Source organism: Orbicella franksi, chromosome 2 (assembly GCF_964199315.1).
Source record: "Orbicella franksi chromosome 2, jaOrbFran1.1, whole genome shotgun sequence".
In the NCBI taxonomy this organism is placed as follows: Eukaryota; Metazoa; Cnidaria; class Anthozoa; order Scleractinia; family Merulinidae; genus Orbicella; species Orbicella franksi.
This window is the reverse complement of record NC_138146.1, coordinates 5,729,419-5,744,511: the sequence shown is the minus strand read 5'-3', so window position 1 is coordinate 5,744,511 and position 15,093 is coordinate 5,729,419. Positions and strand designations below refer to the sequence as shown.

Genomic DNA, 15,093 nt, shown 5'->3' with positions numbered 1-15,093 from the left:
CGCAGATATATTTTTTTAAGTGTTTAGTTAACCCCAACATTATTCCAATGCTTACCACAATTTCCCCACTTTCCCTTGTAGGCAGGGTCCAGCGAACACCAAAACTTGTTGTGATCAGCTTTGGTGCAAGAATGGTATGTTACTCCTTTGTAAGTGAAAGGTATACTGCAGCATTGGCCAGCCGTTGTCTTTTGGACACATTGAGCTTCTGTTGAGGACGTTTTAAAAACAAAGATGAAAGGAGCAAGAGAAATTTAAGGTGAACCTAGCAGTCTACTAGTTTTAGTTTCGAAAGAAACGGTCTCGCCATAATATCATTAGCTACTATTTTGTCCCGTTTAAATATGCCGAGATGCCGATTGCTTTTACCATGAACTATTAAGCAAGTGGTAATTCGCACTAAAAAAGGTGCCATGTTTAACGACCTTTGCGTAACTTTTGGATGGTAATTCTGCTGCGCACGCAATATATAATCAAAGGCGGCTGTGAAGCAAGACCAAATTAATTTAGGGCTAGCGACCGCTGCAATAGCTTGGCCTGAATTAAATGATTTTCAAGACCCGATGACCTTCGATCCTGGCCTGAATGAGGCACTGATCTTTTGCAATTCTGTTAACTCCTTTAATATCGAACTTTTAAATGGTGATATACACTTTTGAGCTTGGCTTATTTTTGATCTTATTGCACTAGCTTTTACTGTGTTAATAGGTAGATGTTGGCATCTCTAAATCTTTCATATGTGCAAGACTTCAAATTGTGTAATCTCAATTTTAAAAAAATGCATCAGTGGAGAAAATGTTTTTCTAAATGTGGGTGTGTGTGGATTGTTAGTGCCAACTTCATTAAGCTTGATATTACGTAAATGCAAATACGACTCCTTTTAATAACTGTCAAATGTTCATGCCCGGCTGGTTTGTTTTCCAATCAATTAATTAATCTTTTTATTTCTTAATCAGTTACACTTTACAGTTTCTAAACTTCTAAATTTCATGTAATTTCTGATGAAGCTAGTAGAGTAATCTTTTTTAATCAAATTTGAAATTCAAACGCAGTAACAGGCAATTCCCTTCTGGTCTCTCTATCTCTCTATTTCATCTTTTTTAGTTTAATTTATTTTGTAACATTTTCTTGGAAATCTTAAAATAATTTCTAAAAAAGTTATAGCAATAAGATAATAACAAATTCATGTGATTTGGCTGTATACCTTGAGGCAAACATTCTGCATCAAAATGGCTAATTTTCAAGCTACATCGTGTCGTACCTGACCCTGAAAATGATTGTCCTCGTTTTTGGGCAAAACATCAAATAAAAAATGAATAACACAGCCCTTAATACCTCTACCTGGACAACAACAACAACAACAACAACAACAACAACAACAACAAAAACCCCGAAATTTGAGCACGTTGGAGATTACACATTTTTGTCGGTATTTGCTGATTTTGTTTGATTCTTAGAGATATTTATTGTTAAGTGTTTAGTTAATCACAGCATCACTGCAATACTTACCACAATTTCCCCACTTTCCCTTGTAGACAGCGTCCAGCGAACACCAAAACTTGTTGTGATCAGCTTTGGTACAGGAATGGTATGTTACTCCTTTGTAAGTGAAAGGTATACTGCAGCATTGGCCAGCCGTTGTCTTTGCCACACATTTAGCTTCTGTTGAGAACGTTTTAAATACAAAGATGAAAGGAAAGACAAAAGTACAACGTGGACTTAACAGTCTTCAAATTTCGACAGAAACGGGCGCGCCAAAATATCATTAGCTATTACTTTATCCCTTTAAGAATGCCGAGATTTAAATTGCTTTTACCAGAAACTGTTCAGATAGTAGTAAATCGCACAAAAGAAGGTGCCATGTTTAAGGACCTATAAATTTACGCACATTTTGGTGCGTAATCCTACTACGCACGCGGTATATTAGCAAAGGCGGCAGCAAAGCAAGTCTTAATGATTTTAGGGTTTGAAACCGTTGCAATAGCTTAGCATGGATTAAATGATTTTCAAGACAAGATGACTTTTAAACTTGGCCTCAAAGAGGCCCTCACCTCTTGCAATTCTGTTTACTCTTTTAATATTGAACTTTTAGATGTTGAAATATTCTTGTGAGCATGGCTTACATTTGATCTCATTACACTAGCTTTTACTATCGTAATAGGTAGCTGATGGCATCTCTAAATCATTCAGTTGTACAGGAGTTTAAATTGTGTAATCTAAATTAAAAACATTGTCTAACTGAACAAAACGTTTTTACAAAATGTGGGTGTGTGTGGATTTTTAGAGCCAACTCGTTTAGCTTTATATTACCTAGATGCAAAAAAGAAACCCTTTAATAACTGTCGAATGTTTATGCCCAGCTGGTTTTACTTCCAAATTTCATTATATTTCTGATTAATTAGTAGGATAACCTTTTCTAATTAAACTTCAAATTTAAACACAGAAACAGACAATTCCCTTCTGGTCTCCCTATCTCTCTGTTTCAAATTTTTTTTAGTTTCATTTTCTTCACATTTTCTTAGAAATGTTAAATTAAATTTTACAAAAGTTGTAAGATTACGATGATAACAAATTCAGGTCATTTGGCTATGTACTCCAGGCAAACATTTCGCCTGAAAATGGCTAAATTTCAAGGTAAATTGTCTGGTACATGACCCTTGAAAATGATTGTCCTCGTTTTAGCGCAAAACATCCCTTTTTTTCTTTTAAAAAAGTGAATCAATACCTCTACCTGGACAACAAATAAACGGAGTTAGAGGAAGTTGGATATTTCGCATTTTTGCTGCTATTTGCGCATTTCTTTTGATTCTTGCAAATACTTATTACTAAGCGTTTAGTTAGTCCCAACATTATTCCAATGCTTACCACAATTTCCCCACTTTCCCTTGTAGACAGCGTCTAGCGAACACCACAACTTGTTGTGATGTTTTTTGGTACAGGAATGGTATGTTACTCCTCCGTAAGTGAAAGGTATACTGCAGCATTGGCCATCCGTTGTCTTTTGAACACATTCAGCTTTTGATGAGGACGTTTCAAAGACAAACATGAAAGGAACAACAAAAATTTAAAAGTGAACTCAGCAGTCTACTAGTTTGAAATGAAACAGTTTCGCCATAACATCATTCGCTTTTATTTCATCCCTTTGAAATTGCCGAGATGCCAATTGCTTTACCATGAACTATTAAGTTAGTAAATCACACCAAGAAGATGCATGCCATGTGTTTAAGGATCTTTGTGCAACTTTTGAAGCGTAACCGTGCTGCGCACGCAGTATATTTTCCTATGTGATGTATCAAGGGCGGCTGCAAAGCAAGACTAAATGATGTAAAGGTTAGAGACTACCGGAATAGGCCGGCATGGATTAAATGATTTTTAAGATCCGATGACCTCCGATCTTGGCCTGAAAGAGTCAATTATCTTTTGCAATTCTGTTAACTCCTTTAATGTTGAACTTTTAAAGGGTGATATATACTTTTGAGCATGATTATGGTTTAGTTTTGACCCCATTGCATTAGCTTTTACTTTGTTAATAGGTAGCTGATGGCATCTCTAAGTTATTCAGTAGTGCAAGACTTCAAATTGTGTCATCTAAATTTGAAAACATTGCCTAACTGAAGAGAATGTTTTTTTTATATATATATAAAGTAGGTTTGTGTGGAATTTTAGCGCCAATTTTGTTACGCTTGATATTGCCTAGATGTAAATACAACCCCTTGCCAACTGTTCAAGCCCGGCTAGTTTTATTTTTGAATTTCATTTAATTTCTGATTAAGGTAGTAGGGTAATCTTTTTAAATCAAATTTGAAATTCAAACGCAGTAGCAGGCAATTTCATTCTGGTCTCTCTATCTCTCTATTTCATCTTTTTTAGTTTAAATTGTTTTTTTACATTTTCTTGGAAATTTTAAAATAATTTGTGGAAAGGTTGTAGGAATAAGATTATATCCACTTCATGTCATTTGGCTGTATACTCCAGGCAAACATTTCGCTTCAAAATGGCTAATTTTCAAGCTACATTGTATTGTGCCTGGCCCTGAAAACGATTGTCCTCATTTTTGGGCGAAACATCAAATGGTTTCTTTTAAAAAAATGAATGACAGCCATCAATACCGCTATCTGGACAACAAATAAAAGAAGTTTGAGCAAGTTGGAGATTTCACATCTTTGGTGGTATTCGCGCATTTCTGTGTTTCGTTAATCCCAACATTATTCCAATGCTTACCACAATTTCCCCACTTTCCCTTGTAGACAGCGTCCAGCGAACACCAAAACTTGTTGTGATCAGTTTTAGTACAGGAATGGTATGTTACTCCTTTGTAAGTGAAAGGTATACTGCAGCATTGGCCAGCCGTTGTCTTTGCCACACAATTAGCTTCTGTTGAGAACGTTTTAAATACAAAGATGAAAGGAACAACAAAAATACAACGTGAACTTAACAGTCTTCAAATTTCGACAGAAACGGGCGCGCTAAAATATCATTAGCTATTACTTTATTCCCTTAAAAATTCCGAGATGCAAATTTCTGGTAGTAAATGGTAAATATTGGTAAATCGCCGGAAGAATGTGGCCTGTCTACAGTGATTTGACCCGTCCCACCTAAATGTATGAAATGTAGGCTGTATCGATGAACTACTTTTTGATTCTACCTGTGTTTTTTTATTATTATTATTTTGACATGGACGCGGTTTACATTTACGTCTGAGATAAACCGGGTCAATTTCCATGTCATCAAACTAGTTTAAAAGAAGATAATTTCTTACTTAAATTAGTGACACACCCGCCTAATTGCTGCTGTGCCACTCTTTTGTTCTTACGAAGCACATTTTGACGTGATCTGACATTTTGAAGTCATGTATCTGTGGTCTATTGTTGAACAGACGCATGGCGATATGGAATATATAACTGTTAAATATACAGGATGAATGAATGAATGAATATTTTTTTTTGGTCAACACTTATCCACTGGATATCGATTTGTCCAGTGGATATTGTTAATCACCCTTTGAACTACTGGATTCACATGTCTTAAAACATCTCTGAGAAGAAAGGGGTTTAGCAAACTCTATTGGGCTACATTATACATTCTGTGGACAATCACACTGGCCCATTTTCTCGTTGTATTTTAGGCCGTCGCCACAGGTGATTTTGTTCACAATCTGATTTGAGCAGGCGATTTAAGTGAAACAATTATAAATCCTTTTTTGTCATTTTTCAATTCCCTTGTCATTTTACAATCAAAGGTCCCAAGTTCTTCCAGCTGCCATCCTGCCTGAATTTCCCATAAAATATAGGGTGCTTCCATCGTGCCAGACCGACCGGTCAGAGACCAGTGGGAATACTCGAGGAAAAATGAAACGACATTTAGCGATCAAACCGGACCAACCAAGAGAAATGACCCTTACCATTTTTTTCCTTTCCCGAATTCGCTAAATAAATGAAATCTACCGAAGAAAAAAGTAGGGCAATGAACCAGTTTGTCAAAGTGGAACGGCAAATTTCGGTCCGACCGGTCATAGTGGACCACCTCCATAGGTGGTCCTAAACATTCCAGTCGGAGCGAACCGAAACGGACCTTCCCATTTAACTTCAGACCGAAATTTCCGGGATTATTGACGCAATGAAAGCACCCACAGTTTCTCAAATGACTTACCTCCTTGGTTTCCATGAGCATAGTAACCATAGTAACGACTGGAATGTGCGAGGTACACAAACGCAAAAAGAAAGAAACTCAAAGCAATCATGACGAGTGTTTGGTTGTCAGCTGTCAAAAAATAGAAAAAAAAATTGACTCAATCATTCATGCAAGACACACTGTGGCTCAGTATGGTTAGCCCTGAAATCTCCGAAGCACAAATTAAACCGGTAATAATAATAATCATCATCATCATAATCAAAGTCATAATCATAATAATAACAGCTTTATTGAAGTGTCAATGTATTTAGTATTAATTATAACTACTAATTGGGGACACAACAAAAAAAAAAAGTTAAAATTATTTACAATTAAATGAATGAAAAAGAAGTGTATATACAATCAATCTGCAAAAATGTATGCATAAGTAGAACATGAAAACAGTAGGCATATTATAAGCAGTCTTTGAGAATTACAGAGGTCAGTCATTTTGTTTTTGCGTTTCTTTTATTTATTACATGTAGCTGTTTATTTGTTTCTTTTTTTGTCTTTTGTCCTTTTTTCTCGTTAACCAATGCGATGCGTCTTTTTGTTATCGAATAGTGGCGGTAGGTGCATGGTAATTATAAGATTATATTTTAAAACTATTGGCAAAAAGGGCATTTAATTGTCTTGTTTTGCTTTACTGTTTAATTATTATATTTTTAACTGGACCGTAAGTTTTTGACTTCCGGCCCAGTCCTTAAAATGGGAAATGTTTACTTTTGTCGTCGTCTCTCGGGCACTTCCGGTGGCGAAAATCAAGTGATCGTGCAACATCAAAATATTGGCTTTTGAGCAAAATATTGGATCCTGAGCCACCGACTGATTATCTAGTGTAGAATGAAATGATGTTTTCTTTAGTGTGTGTGCGATAGAAGCTTTTGAGAGTCAGTGGTATGTGCCACTTTTTTACGAGATGTGTCTGTTCAGGCCTAACGAAATTGGCCGGATTTATACTAGAGATGGATCATCCGTCTGGGATGAACTTGGGCAAAGAACGATAGTTCGTCCGATAATTCGTCTGTGTATAAACACAGGCAAACAGACGGATAATCCGTCCAGATACATTATCGTGATAGTTTGACTTGACCCACGAACTTATGACCCGTGTGTGTGTATAATTTCCACGAAACTTACACTCCATCGTAGAAACTCGGCCACTCATCGGCCATTTCAGCTTGAGTGAAAATAATAATAAAAAAAACAAAATGCGGTCACAAACATAACAAAACAACGCATGTTGTAAAGACCTTGATTTAAGAACTTGACGTTTCGTATGCTTCTACATACATCATCAAAAGTAATGAAACGGTTAGCTGCATTACATTAAATTCAAACGAGAAGACTAGTACCAACCGACGCTTTGTTTTTCCAATGTAAGTATAGGTAATCATACGGTTTTGAGTTCAATTTGGAATTAATTTGCTCTAGTGAGTTTTTCAAAAAGCTGAAATTGTACGAGCTGCTTCGTATGATTACTTATTAATAATATAAACATGAAAACCTTCGCGTGGAGGAAGTGCCGGAAGATCTTTCTTGAAGCCATTTATTTCTCATTCGAGAAAACTTTTTTCAAAGTTTCTGCCCAAAATTTTCGTACGATGTGTTATTTGCACTGGTGTTACACTTTTTGTACCGGTGTTTCACTTTTTGCGCTGATGTTACGCTTAAACTGCGCTGCTCTCAGCCAATCAGAATCGAGTAATTTTTTCGTGTATATTATTAAAGGCATTACAATCCCAACAAGCAACCTTAAACACAACCTCAGACATAAGGGAACGGCTGAGTCTGTCCTTATAGGGGAAAAAGGACTTAATTTGACTAGTGTTCCGAAAAAAGACTAAAACAACCATAGAACCTGTGGATACATGATTTGAGCTGTTGAGTGACAATTTTACTTTGAATGCCGTGATAACGTAAACATTTCTTTTCGTATTAAACATTAAACAATAACTCCGATAAAGTCACTTTGATCGCTTCTTGTACTTCAGGACCATGCTCGAACATTAGCAAAGTAAACACTGCCGGAGCTGCTAACACGCTGAGATAGAAGAAGACTGGTACTAAACAAATAACATCGAAAGCGCTCAGGAAACTGCAGAAAACCTCCTGGGAAAACGAGGCAGGCATACCTCCAAAAGGCATAGAATACCAATATATGCTAAACCTCGTATCGCACATATATATTATGTTATTTTAGATATAAAAGACCAGATACGCCACAAGCACACCCGAGTAGAATCACAAAGAAACTTACCTTTGGTAATAGGGCAATGTCGGACTCTCAGAGTTTGTGAGCAGACAGTTTGAGGGCTAATATATCTCAAAGTGTTTGCATATTCACTGAAGAAGTGTGTCGGTAATATTGTGATCTGTAACTATTTTGGTAATAGACAGATTTTAGCGACAGTTTGCAAGATAATTAGCTGATCTCCCCGGGGTAGTTATCAGTGGTTGGTTGGGTTCAGTGATTTTAAAAGAAACCACCGTTTCGGATCAAAAAATCGCTGAGAGGTTTGTAGACTTGCGAAAGAAAGCCCACTTCTCGAGTGCCGTGTTCTCTCTTTTATGTTTTGTAGACTTCAAAGTGCCATTAATGATTATCCCTCGAAAGCAATCTACACCTCTGAAAGGTATATTTGTTCTCAAAAATAAACGAATACTAGAAAGCCGGTGGAAATTTCTTACACGCCTTAAGAACAAACAGATCAATTCTGGTGGAAAAGGGGAAAAAGAGGAAAATCATACACATGTTGAAGAAATTAACTTGTCTAAACACATGAAAACAGTTGGAATTTTTTTGATAGTTTTATGTGCTAGACGCCAATAATCCGTGGGGGCGGACTTGGACAAGTGCTTTTAATGTCTTACTTTGCGTCTCAATATACGGCAGAAGAATGGTAATTCGTCAAGAGGAACTGTCTGTGGAACTGAAATCTTAGTGTATGAATGGTATGTGTCGTCTTTACACCACAGGAGATGCATAGTGAACTGCTCGAGGAGTTAGCAAATGGGTTGTTTGGTTGAGTAATCCAATCAGGACTTCACAGACTAGCAAAACAACTCGACATAAAAGAATTACAATTTGGACCTTAACATATGAAAACGGATTGAATCATGTGTAGTCGTTTTGAAAAATCCAGCAAAATTAAATTGTCTCCACAGTAAACATTTAACAAGCCGAAGCTCGAGCCTTTGCTATTTCTGGTTTTAAAACTTGTCATTGTTTCTATGAGTTCTATGATGACTACTTCTCAATGTGGTTGATAGCCGTTAGGAGTAATAAACGATTATATTACAGTGCCTTCGATGCTCTAGTCTGTCAAATAGTCTGCGATATCAAGAAAAGGTTCCTGCAACAATTCACGTTTTACGTCAGTTAGCTGATTCTCGATAACCGAAGAAAGATTAGACAGTAACTTCGAAAAGGTAGCTTTGATCGCTTCTTGTACTTCAGGACCATGCTCGAACATTAGCAAAGCAAACTCTGCCAGAGCTAGTAACACGCTTGATAGAGTGAACTTAAACTACACGAATACTTACATAATCCTAACACCGAAAGCTCAGGAGACTACAGATAAATTCCTGGATTGCAGAGCTTATTCCAAAACGCATTGAATACGAATATACATGCATGCTAAACTGATTTCGTTAACCGTATCCCACATATTATACTATATCAGTGAAGAAAAAGCAGATATTACAAACCAACAACCGAGTAGAATCAAAATGAAATTTACCTTTTGTAATAGGGCAATGTCGTACTGTCAGAGTTTGGGAGCAGACTGCTTACGCGCTAATATATCTAAAAGTATCTGCATATTCACTGAATTGAAGCAGTATATCTGTAATAATGTGATCTACAATGCGATATATATTGGGCGAAGATTTAGTGTTGTCATAAACACTAATAGTAAACAGAACTTAGCGACTTGAATTTGCAAGGTAATTAGCTGATCTCACGGGCAGTTATCAGTGCTTGTTTTTTTGGGTTCAGTGATTTTTAAAGAATCCACCGTTTCGGATCAAAAATAGCCGAGAGGTTTCTATACTTGCCAAAGAAAGGCCACTTCTCGAGTGACGAGTTCTCTTTGTTATGTTTTGTAGACTTTTAAAGGCCAATTCATGATTATCCCTTGAAGGAACTGTTCGCTGACGAGCAAAACAACTCAACATAAACAAATAAGAATTTGAATTATGTGTTGTCGTTTCACAAGCCAAAGCTCGAGCGTAAACGTTTGCTGTCTCAGGCCTTATAACATGAAATTAATATCGTGTATTAGTTTTATGTCTGGTTGATACTCGTTAGCAGTAATAAAAGATTATTACGTGCGTTCGATACTGTCAATTAACAGGAATGATTTAATATGTTTGGGATAAATAAATAAGTGTAGTTTAGATTTAACATAGTTATGAAGGCTACATTTTCTTGTGCACGATATTTCCATGTTGTTTTGTTAAGAAGATAAGCAAAATAATCTGCTCTATCAAGAAAAGATTTAGTTGCGAAAATTCACGTTTAAAATCAGCTAGATAGCCGATTCTCGATAACCGAAGAAAGATTAGGTAATTAATATCTACGACAAGGGCACTTTGATCGCTTCTAGTCCTTCAGGACCATGCTTGAACATTAGTAAAGCAAACTCTGCCAGAGCTGGTAACACGCAGAGGGACAGTTTGCGAGGTAATTAGCTGATCTCACGGGCAGCTATCAGTGGTTGGTTGGTTGAGTTCAGTGATTTTCAGAGAAATCACCGTTTCGGATCAAAAATCGCTGACAGGTTTGTAGACTTGCGAAACCTTAAGAACGCCCACTTCTCGATTATGTTTTGTAGACTTTCAAGCGCCAGTTCGTGATTATCCGCCGAAGGCACTCTACACTTCTGAAAGGAACATATTTTCTCACAAATAAACGAATAAAACTGATGAAAATCTCTTACATGCCTTTAGGACGATCAATTCTTATGAAAAAGAGAAAAAAAGAGGAAACTCTTATAGTTGAAGAAATTAACATGTCTAAACAAATGAAAACAGTTGGGAGTTTTATTGGTAGTTTTGTGTACTAGATACTCAAAATCTGTTGGGGCGCACTTTTAGTGTCTTCCTTACGTCCCAATAGCAGCAGACTGGTAATTCGTGAAGAGGATCTCGAATACTTAAATAGTCCCGCTAACACCAGAAGCTCTGGAGACTACAGACTGAACCTCCTTGAAAAGCGGAGCTTATTCCAAAACGTACAGAATACGAATATACGCTAAACTTCGTTAACCGTATCGCACATATTATGTTATATCAGTGAAAAGACCAGATAGGCTATAGAACCACACCCGAGTAGAATGAAAATGAAACTTACCTTTGGTAATAGGGCAATGTCGGACTCTCAGAGTTTGTGAGCAGACTGCTTGCGTGCCAATATATATCTAAAAGTATCTGCATATTCACTGAAGCAGTGAGTTGGTAATAATGTGATCTGCAGTTACTATTGGGGGAAGAGTTAGTGGCGTGATGTGTTGAATACTAACAATAGAAAGAACTTAGCGACAGTTTGCAAGATAATTAGCTGATCTGACGTTTTTTTTTTTGTTTTTTTTTTTTTGTAATTTTTTTAAGATCTCACGGGGCTGATCTCACGGGCAGCTATCAGTGGTTAGTTGGTTGGGTTCAGTAATTTTCAAAGAAACCACTGTTTCGGATCAAAAATCGTTGAGAGGTATGTAGACTTGCCAAAGAAAGCTCACTTCTCGAGTGACGTGTTCTCTCTTTTTTGTTTTGTTGACATTAAAGTGCCAAGTCATGATTATCCCTCGAGGGCACCCTACACTTCTGAAAGCTTTAAGGAACATTCATTCTAACAAATAAATGAAGCTTAGAAAAGTGTTGAAAATCTCTTACACGCTTTAAGTACAGATCAATTTTGGGCGAAAAAGAAAAAAGAGGAAAATCTTACAGTTGAAGAAATTAACATGTCTAAACAAATGAAAACAATTGAATGATTTCTTGGTAGTTTTGTGTACCAGAGGCGCGAAATCTGTTAGGGCGGTCGACTTTTAGCGTTTTCCTTTGCTACCCAGTAACAGTAGACTGGTAATTCGTCAAAAGGGTCTCGAATGCTTAAATAGTCCTAACACCGAAAGCACAGGAGACTACAGATAAACTCCTGGAAATGCAGACCTTATTCCAAACCGCATGGAATACAAATATATGCGAAACTTCGTTAACCGTATCGCACATTTTATTTCATATCAGTGAGAAGACCAGATGACCTATAACCACACCCGAGTAGAATGAAAATGAAACTTACCTTTGGTGAAAGGCAATGTTGGACTCTCACAGTTTGGGAGCAGACTGCTTGCGTGCTAATAACATGTCTAAAAGTATCTGCATATTCACTGAAGCAGTGTGTCGGTAATATTGTGATCTGTGGCTATTATTGGACAAAGATTTAGTGGCGTGTTGTGTTAAATACTAACAATAGAAAGAACTTAGCGACAGTTTAATTTGCAAGGTAATTAGCTGATCTCGCAGGGTAGTTATCAGTGGTTGGTTGGTTGGGTTCAGTGATTTTCAAAGAAACCACCGTTTCGGATCAAAAATCGTTGAGAGGTTTGTAGACTTGCGAAAGAAAGCCCACTTCTCGAGTGACGTGTTCTCTCTTTTATGTTTTCTAGACTTTAAAGTGCCAAGTCATGATTATCCCTCGAAGGCACTGCACAATACACCTCTGAAAGCCTTACGTAACATTCGTTCTAACAAATAAACGAAGAAAACTGTTGAAAATCTCTTTTATGCTTTAACGACAGATCAATTCTGGGTAAAAAAGAAAAAAAAAGAGGAAAATCTTACAGTTGAAGAAATTAACATGTCTAAACAAATGAAAACAATTGGATGATTTCTTGGTAGTTTTGTGTACTAGAGACGCGAAATCCGTTGGGGCGGACTTTTTGTGTCTTCTTTTGCTTCCCAATAGCAGTAGACTGGTAATTCGTCAAAAGGGGTCTCGAATACTTAAATAGTCCTAACACCGAAAGTACTGGAGACTACACATAAACTCCTGGAAATGTGGACCCTATTCCAAAACGCATGGAATACGGAAATATGCGAAACTTCGTTAACCGCGTCGCACATTTTATGCTATATCAGTGAAAAGACCAGATGAGCTATAAAACCACACCCGAGTAGAATGAAAATGAAACTTACCTTTGGTAATAGGGCAATGTCGGACTCTCAGAGTTTATGAGCAGACTGCTTACGTGCTAATATGTCTAAAAGTATCTGCATATTCACTGAAGCAGTGTGTCGGTATTATTGTGATCTGCGACTATTATTGGACGAAGATTTAGTGGCATGTTTTGTTAAATACTAACAATAGAAAGAATTTAGCGACAGTTTAATTTGCAAGGTAATTAGCTGATCTCACGGGGTAGTTATCATTGGTTGGTTGGTTGGGTTCAATGATTTTCAAAGAAACCACCGTTTCGGATCAAAAATCGCTGAGAGGTTTGTAGACTTGCGAAAGAAAGCCCACTTCTCGAGTGACGTGTTCTCTCTATCATGGTTTGCAGACTTTAAAGTGTCATTAATGATTATCCCTCGAAAGCAATCTACACTTCTGAAAGGTATGTTTGTTGTTCTCACAAATAAACGAATATAGCTGGTGAAAATTTCTTACATGCCTTTAGAACAGATCAATTCTACTGGAAACGAGAAAAAAGAGGAAAATCATACACACCGTTGAAGAAATTAACTTGTCTAAACACATGAAAACAGTTGGAATTTTTTTGATAGTTTTGTGTGATAGAGGCCAATAATCCGTTGGGGCGGACTTGGACAAGTGCTTTTAGTGTCTTACTTTGCGTCCCAATATACGGCAGAAGAATGGTAATTCGTCAAGAGGAACTGTCTGTGGAACTGAAATCTTAGTGTATGAATGGTATGTGTCGTCTTTACACCACAGGAGATGCATAGTGAACTGCTCGAGGAGTTAGCAAATGGGTTGTTTGGTTGAGTAATCCAATCAGGACCTTACAGACTAGCAAAACAACTCGACATAAAATAACTACAATTTGAACCTTAACATATGGAAACGGATTGAATCGTATGTAGTCGTTTTGAAAAATCCAGTAAAATTAACTTGTCTCCACAGTAAACATTTAACAAGCCGAAGCTCGAGCCTTTGCTATTTCTGGTTTTAAAACTTGTCATTGTTTATATGAGCTTTATGATGACTACTTCTCAATGTGGTTGATAGCCGTTAGGAGTAATAAACGATTATATTACAGTGCCTTCGATGCTCTAGTCTGTCAAATAGTCTGCGATATCAAGAAAAGGTTCCCGCAACAATTCACGGTTTAAGTCAGTTAGCTGATTCTCGATAACCGAAGAAACATTAGACAGTAACTTCGAAAAGGTAGCTTTGATCGCTTCTTGTACTTCAGGACCATGCTTGAAAATTAGCAAAGCAAACTCTGCCAGAGCTAGTAACACGCAGAGGGACAGTTTGCGAGGTAATTAGCTGATCTCACGGGCAGCTATCAGTGGTTGGTTGGTTGAGTTCAGTGATTTTCAGAGAAATCACCGTTTCGGATCAAAAAATGGCTGAGAGATTTGTAGACTTGCGAAAGCTTAAGAACGCCCACTTTTCGAGGACGTGTTCCCTATTTTATGTTTTGTAGACTTTCAAGCGCCAATTCATGATTATCCGCCGAAGGCACTCTAGACTTTTAAAAGAAACATATTTTCTCACAAATAAACGAATAAAACTGGTGAAAATCTCTTACATGCCTTTAGGACGATCAATTCTTATGAAAAAGAGAAAAAAAGAGGAAACTCTTATAGTTGAAGAAATTAACATGTCTAAACAAATGAAAACAGTTGGGAGTTTTATTGGTAGTTTTGTGTACTAGATACTCAAAATCTGTTGGGGCGCACTTTTAGTGTCCTCCTTGCGTCCCAATAGCAGTAGACTGGTAATTCGTGAAGAGGATCTCGAATACTTAAATAACACCAGAAGCTCTGGAGACTACAGACTGAACCTCCTTGAAAAGCGGAGCTTATTCCAAAACGTACAGATTACGAATATACGCTAAACTTCGTTAACCGTATCGCACATATTATGTTATATCGGTGAAAAGACCAGATGAGCTATAAAACCACACCCGAGTAGAATGAAAATGAAACTTACCTTTGGTAATAGGGCAATGTCGGACTCTCAGAGTTTGTGAGCAGACTGCTTGCGTGCCAATATATATCTAAAAGTATCTGCATATTCACTGAAGCAGTGAGTTGGTAATAATGTGATCTGCAGTTACTATTGGGGGAAGAGTTAGTGGCGTGATGTGTTGAATACTAACAATAGAAAGAACTTAGCGACAGTTTGCAAGATAATTAGCTGATCTGACGTTTTTTTTTTTTGTTTTTTTG

General features: G+C 37.1%; 1 protein-coding gene across 8 annotated transcripts in view; it reads right to left on the bottom strand.

Annotated features, from left to right (window-relative positions):
- LOC145477863 (epididymal sperm-binding protein 1-like) overlaps positions 1 to 14,667 on the bottom strand; it is a 22,985-nt gene extending 8,318 nt beyond the window's left edge. For 3 of the 8 annotated variants that reach the window (XM_081455709.1, XM_081455715.1, XM_081455714.1), the window contains exons 1-6: positions 11,975 to 14,667; positions 5,650 to 5,760; positions 4,222 to 4,377; positions 2,866 to 3,015; positions 1,510 to 1,662; positions 56 to 208 (exon numbers count right to left, since the gene is read on the bottom strand). In XM_081455709.1, coding sequence (XP_081311835.1) covers positions 56 to 208; positions 1,510 to 1,662; positions 2,866 to 3,015; positions 4,222 to 4,377; positions 5,650 to 5,740 — 703 coding nt within the window. In that variant the 5' untranslated portion in view covers positions 5,741 to 5,760; positions 11,975 to 14,667. Of the gene's footprint in view, positions 1 to 55; positions 209 to 1,509; positions 1,663 to 2,865; positions 3,016 to 4,221; positions 4,378 to 5,649; positions 5,761 to 7,930; positions 9,369 to 9,413; positions 11,264 to 11,974 lie in introns of those variants that run through there. The other 5 variants (XM_081455713.1, XM_081455716.1, XM_081455710.1 and 2 more) reach the window with 4 other exon arrangements.
- Positions 14,668 to 15,093: the final 426 nt, after the last annotated feature.